The sequence below is a fragment of the Apteryx mantelli genome, chromosome 7 (assembly GCF_036417845.1).
Source record: "Apteryx mantelli isolate bAptMan1 chromosome 7, bAptMan1.hap1, whole genome shotgun sequence".
Lineage (NCBI taxonomy): Eukaryota > Metazoa > Chordata > Aves > Apterygiformes > Apterygidae > Apteryx > Apteryx mantelli.
Genome location: NC_089984.1, coordinates 44,927,023 through 44,933,557, shown reverse-complemented (window position 1 = coordinate 44,933,557; position 6,535 = coordinate 44,927,023). Strand labels below are relative to the sequence as shown.

The following is a 6,535-nucleotide window of genomic DNA, read 5'->3' as shown; positions in this document are numbered from 1 at the left end:
CGTCAGCTGGTGCTGCCCTGCGCTAGGGCGGCTGCGGAGCGGAGACGCGCTCGGAGGAAGGCTCCTGCCTGCTCCCTCTTGCCCTGGTACCAAGGCACCTCCCTGAGGAGCAAGGGTGCTTGCTAGGATGCCGAGGGGCAGAGCAGACTGATGACAGTAAAAAAAATGATAGTAAAATGCAAAGGCAGCTATTCTACATTCGAAGAGTACACTTTAACCCTAAGACTTAACATTAATCACAGCAATTGGGTTTAAAACACAGAATGGTCTGATAGGAGGATGATACACAGTGCAAGGCCAGAGTTGTATTACTCATGAAATTAGTTGCCTAAGAGTACAGAGTTCTGCATATTAGTAAAATTACAAATGGCCTCTCTGGACACTAGGGACAATTTCTGAAATTGTTTTACATAAAATTGTGGTAAGCATATCAAAGTTTGGTTGAAAAAAACATGCAGAGGCTGAAGAAAACGCTTTATAATACTTTGTACTACAAATCTTCTAGAAGAGACAAATTACACGGTCAGATAAAGAGGATTTATTATCATTATAGGTTTAACATTGTCAAATGCAGTTTGGAAGACAGATAGGAGAGGATTCTCATTCTTATGAAGTGAACGTTTCACAAGGAACAGGTTTTTTTTTTAAAGAATTCCAGGCATTCATCATTTCATACTGGAAAAGATATTTTGAGTTTGCATTTTCTCTGAATCAGGTGAAAACTCTGCTGTGAAGGCAGTAAAATGATACTCCTGTGGACGAAGTCCTTCTTTTAGTTTTGCTAGCTTGGTCTGTAGGTTTTCAACCTTGGGTTAAAACAAAACAAAAAATTACAGCTAGGATATATAATTATAAATAATTAAGAGTAGAAAGGGCTGCTCATGTCTAATGGGCTGCTGTTCCCTAGTCCTTTTGCAGGCTCCATTTGTATATAGATGAAGCCGTACACCTAAAACAGCTACAGCGCACACCTAGAATGACTGGTGCATCAGTGTTAATTGTGGAAGCACAAGAACGTGCTGGGGTTTACGGCACCAGGTCCATGCAAATGCTAACATTTAAATATGTAGGCCTCTTAAAATAGCTGAAGTGAACACAGTTTTTTTTCTCCTGTTAGTGCAAATATATGCATAGGTCATTTTGTAGGAATGCAGAAGATACAGATGAAAAAAAGGGCTAGTAAGATTAAAGCTCAAGCTCTTAAGTTTGGAAACAGATTTTGAAAGTAGTAAGCATTAAATACCTGTACTACTAATCCTATTCGTAATAAACATATTTGTAGATATTCTGAATGTTGGTACATAAATGTACTTTTTACCAGATAAAGACTCATATTCATTCACTTATTTCAGTAAATTGTAATAAATCTTGAAAGTTGATGAAAATTCATTATAGCTTTTACAAGTCTTTATGAAAATACTTTGCTCTTTAGAAATACAACCAGAGATATTAAAACATTATTTCTTTTACTATTCAGCATGTTATGAATATTAGAGAATACAATACAGTTATATTCAAAGTGCAGCAACCATGCAGATTTCAAAAAAACTTAAGATCATCAATTAAAGTTCATGCATGTATTTAATACATAAGAAGTTCACAGTGAAGTCCATTACATCTTCGCAGGCTCTGGCTCCTGGCAGCCCATTCCATATATCTTCTTTACAAGAACTTAAAAAAAAGTGCAAAACCAGGCTAATATAATTATACCTTTCTATGCAGAATGAGGGGTGAGGAAGGGTTTAGCAGTGATGGTAGACAGTACGTAGCAGCAACATTCAAACGTGGCAGCAAACTTTGACCTCCCTCTGAGCCGCTGTTTTCACCCGTGGAAGCATGCACTCTGCGAAATGCGGTCCTTCGTGCCAGCACCGGGCACGACACATTAATGGCACACTGGGAAGCTGGAATCCACTCAGATTAGGCGAGTGAACTCAAGCTCCTCAAATCCCACAATTCCTTATTTGCCATCCACTGATGCGTTCCTTTTTGGGTGGTAATTACCACTTTCAGAACACTAGCAAGCCATCATAGGCACAGCAGTTCCCCTGTTCTGCAAGGCTCTTAACTGAGTACGCAATAGTTTCTGTAGATATCTTTGACGTTGCCACTAACCAAATGACATTTTGCAACCCAACCACCATGCTACTGAACACCTTTTTCTGCGGTTTTGACTGCAGCAACACCATTATCTATCCTGTTTATCTATCTGTCCTCCTACCACACCAACGGAAGAATAAGGACAAAAAAGAAAAAAAGATGAAAGAAAGAGTGAAACCAATGAGCTGCTTCTGCAGGAGCTTTTCCTAGTGCAACTCTGAGCAGTGATCTGGGGAGAAGACTCCAGTGTGGAAGAGGAACAGCCAGCTGTGGTTGCAGAGCTTTAAGATGGAAAAGGGCTTTCCCCTGGAGATCTGTTCAAAGCTTATTCCTGAACAGTTTCTGAACAAGAAAAAAAAAATCTACCAATTCAGAACGATGAGAGTATCTCCACATGAAAGTTTGCCTGCTCAGATTTCCATTAAAAATAGCATGGTAAGACTGATTATGAGGGCTGATTTGTAGGGGTGCAACTCATAATACAGCAGTAGGCTCCGAAGCTCACCAGTCTTCAGGAGATTACTGGTGGCACGGCATGTACACGACTCTCCCCAAGCAGCGAGTCAGCTGATGAAGCTGGTATTTCTACTGTTTGCCAGGCAACTCTGAGCATAAACAGCAATGGAAATTTCTCCAAGGCCTGGCTAGCCACTGTGGCAAGTCTACCAAAACTCACTCTTCTCTGTAATGCAAAAACTAGCTCCCAGTGCTACTGCTACGGACAACCGTGATACTAGTTTCTTCTCTCTGGGAAATCCCGTTTCACTAACAACTACTGCAGCAGAAGAAACCATTTATTAGGGATACCGATTAAAAGAACAGTATCTCCTAGGGAGTGTCAAGACTCTTGAATGTATATTTGGAAAACTGAAAGGCAGATTGCTAAGGAAAACAGCAAAAGCAACCAAGCCCATCTTGAACTGTGACCAGGTGCCAGCTCTGAGCTGCACAAGACCTGTGAGAGCAGAGAGAACGCTCCCAGAGGGCTGGAGCCCAAGGTTCAGGATATACACAGTCCCTAAGATGCCCACTCCTAAATACCAGTTTCTGGATCATGTCGTCATACATGATTTTTATACCTACTTTGAGGAATGAACTCCATTTTGTGAGTGTGCAGTTTGCATTTTCCTGTGTGTAACACTGTAGAATGTGAGGGATGTGGGTAATTTTAGAACAGTGTCATGATTTCCTGGCATGCAGACAGACTTTTTGCACTATGTATGACTTGTTCGCCCTGCAATGTATAGTATAGAGGCTGTGCTTTCAGTGCATTAGATCACTTTGGTTTTGAGGCCAAAGACACTTTGAATAAAATCAGGATTTATTTTTTTGGAAAGTACAAAGACTGAAAGTGGTGTAAACACTGCAAAAATGAGGCTTTGAAATCCACAGTCTTTACATTATCATTTTACACAGCTACAGCGTTGTGTGTATTTCCAGTATTTCTACTGAGCAACTGGTAAGAATTCTCAGGAGCTGGAATCCCAAACCTACGGCGAAAGGCTCGAGTGGCACGATTTCTTTACCATGTGAGAGGGAGTTGCAATGGAGCTGTCTTTTGATGAACTGCTGCTCCCCTTTGGAGTAAGTAAACTGTTTTGGAGCCATTCATATTCTCTGTGCATTGTAAAAGGAGGGGTTTTTTTATTGCTACCATGTAATTCCTTACCAGGAAAAGGCTTTGCCAAATTTAGTACCAGTGATACTACCTCTACGTATTAATGAGTTCTTGCTCAGCTAGAATGCACTGTAAGTACACAATGCACTATGTCATTTAAAAGAACTATATAGAACACTTGTACTTGCTCTGCCCTCAGTAAACATATTTCTAAAATACGTTTTGCTTTTTTCAATCTGACAAAAATCATCATTTGGGCACTTTACATAACGAGAATTGCCAGGCAGGCAGGACAGAAGAGAGAAGGGAAAAAGAAGTGGGAGACACCACTGCTGGCTAGTTGCTCACTGGCAACAGCATTCCTGCCTAACTGTGGAGTAATTACCATTTCAGTCACATGAAAGCTCCGTCAGCATCTAGTGATCTCATACACACGTGAATCAAAAATCAGTTTAGACTCGAGGCAAAATTGATTTTGAGCTGAGTGACTATTATTTACAGAAAAATTAGAAAAACAAACTAAAAGTGAAACAGTGACTCAGTTTATTGCAAAATACAGAATTTGTTTTTGGCTTTCTATGCACTTTGGTGGGGAATTGAAGTAATACTTTCAGTCAAGACAAATAATTCCTAATACTGTTGCAATAAGCAAATAAATTTTACAACTATACTAACTTTAATGACGGCTCTCTTTTTTTCCCCCCATCATGATACTTGCACCTCAAAGTATAGATTTATGAGTCCTCCTTCCAATAGTAAAAGGATAATTTTGAATTTCAACTTTTTGCTGTATTAACCACTTGCACTGAACAGCTTCTACAGCACATGATAAAAATCAACATCCTTGTCTGCTGAGTTTTATATTAATCTTTGGCAATCTCTTGCACTTTTCTTGGTTTCTGTCTACTATCTTTCTTAGAATTTCAGTTTTGCTTTTGAAAGACTCAAAACACTACAGAAGTTTGTGTCTGTTTATATATGTGCATGTGTAGATATGTACACATACATACGCACACAGTTTTAGCATAAACAAAGGCAAAATGTTTTATTTTTAACAGAAATTAGTTGGTCGAGATTTTTGTGAAACTACTGAAATGTGAAATTAACCACTGTTAATAAGCACAGACCACTGTGTTTTGTTGCATTTCCCAAGAGAGACAAGATACTCACTGTCTCAATATTTTGTTTTGCTTTCTTCATTTCCTCTTGGGGTGTTCCTTTTAATTCTTCTTTTCTTGCTTTCACCACTTGCTGTTTGATATGTTGTTTCAGTTTCTTTTCTCTGGAGGCTCTAAGCATGATAAAAATAGTATTTCAGTTCCTTTATATTCATTGACCCTTCTATTCCAGTTTGAAGTATTTAACACATTTCTGCCAAAACATATAAATACAGACATGGAGAACAAAAGCAAAAACCTACCTATCCATTTATGTCGCTGCTTTGGCCTTTAATTGATACGTACTTTGTGGTGCATGCACTACGTGATGGTCTTGCGCTATCGGGATCACACAGTGTATTTTTCATCAAACCCTTGCCTCATTCAGTGCATAAACTGGATAGTCTCGGGGAACAAGTCAGAGTCTGGTGGTGGAGCAGACTGTTTTGTGCTGGCCCTTTGCATAACTGCTGTGGAAGTTGGAAGACTTTCAGTGAACAAGGAAGGGGAATGAAAAGGGAAAAAAAAAGAAGAGGCATGTGTTTAAGGAAGCTGAATGAGGTCTTGTAATTCAAAAGATGTAAGTGTGGAGGAAACACTGATAGGGAGTTTAAAGCAACTAGTAAGTTAAACTTACTGAAATGCAGCGGGAGGCAAGCTAACAGAACAAGAATTTGAAAGAGGCAACTGAAGTGTACCCAACGTGAGCGCTGAGCAACCTACAGCATACGCAAAGTACATTTCAAAGGTCTTGCCTGTAAATTTAAAATCATGTTGGGACAGCTGGAGTGTGAAAAGCGCACTACAGAGCAGTCTTTTAGAAGGTACTAGAGATCCTTGAGCAGGTACGAAAACCAATAGAACAGGACTGAAATATCCATGACTACTAAATAAATACATCCACTGTACTTTTACTTTTTTTGCTCATCAGGCCTGGCTGAATGAACACTGTGAAAGGCTATGGTATCTGTAACCATTTCTCTTCCACATTACAAAACAATATAATATAATGCACTCATACTCAAAGTTGGTTAAAATTGTCCTTGATTTACAGACATCTGTTTAGTGGTTATGCCCTGGAAAATTATCCACTGGAAGGATGGTGGCATACACATCAACTGTGATATGCTTACACTATTAGTCAGGTTAATCCTCAGATAAAGATACACTCATTTTTAGAAGTGCAAAATACAGTGAACCAACACATCTTGTAATTAGAAAAACAAACAGAATGTTCCAAACTTTCCCCAACTAAGTTAAAACCAAAAAGAAAAAAAAAAAAAGAAACTTGACTTCAGAAATAACATCAGCTATTCTTTAGACTCTTTTAAAAAACTGGGACTTGTTCATATTTCTCCACTCACTTCAGGTCTTTTAAAACTTCATAAAGAATTATATCAACTTATTTTCCATCCCAGCTGACAGACTAGAGCAACTAAGATAAGCATGCAAATTTTTAAACTAAGATGAGTCTTTTATGGCTAGGCCATCAATCAGCTGAGATCTGTTTAGTTGATTTTGTAAAAAGTAAGGACTAGAGATACTCAATTTCTAGCCAGCTCTCCACCTCACATTCACTCTATTAAGATGACATAGAGATACTATAAAATCATAATTGTTTTAACAGCGTGTTTCCTCTCTCGGTATTGCATTGTAAATG

At 38.8% G+C, this 6,535-nt stretch overlaps 1 protein-coding gene across 1 annotated transcript in view; it reads right to left on the bottom strand.

Annotated features, from left to right (window-relative positions):
- Positions 1 to 530: 530 nt before the first annotated feature.
- LRRC27 (leucine rich repeat containing 27) overlaps positions 531 to 6,535 on the bottom strand; it is a 37,605-nt gene continuing 31,600 nt past the window's right edge. The window contains exons 9-10 of the mRNA XM_067299630.1: positions 4,889 to 5,009; positions 531 to 806 (exon numbers count right to left, since the gene is read on the bottom strand). Coding sequence (XP_067155731.1) covers positions 666 to 806; positions 4,889 to 5,009 — 262 coding nt within the window. The 3' untranslated portion in view covers positions 531 to 665. The remainder of the gene's footprint in view (positions 807 to 4,888; positions 5,010 to 6,535) is intronic.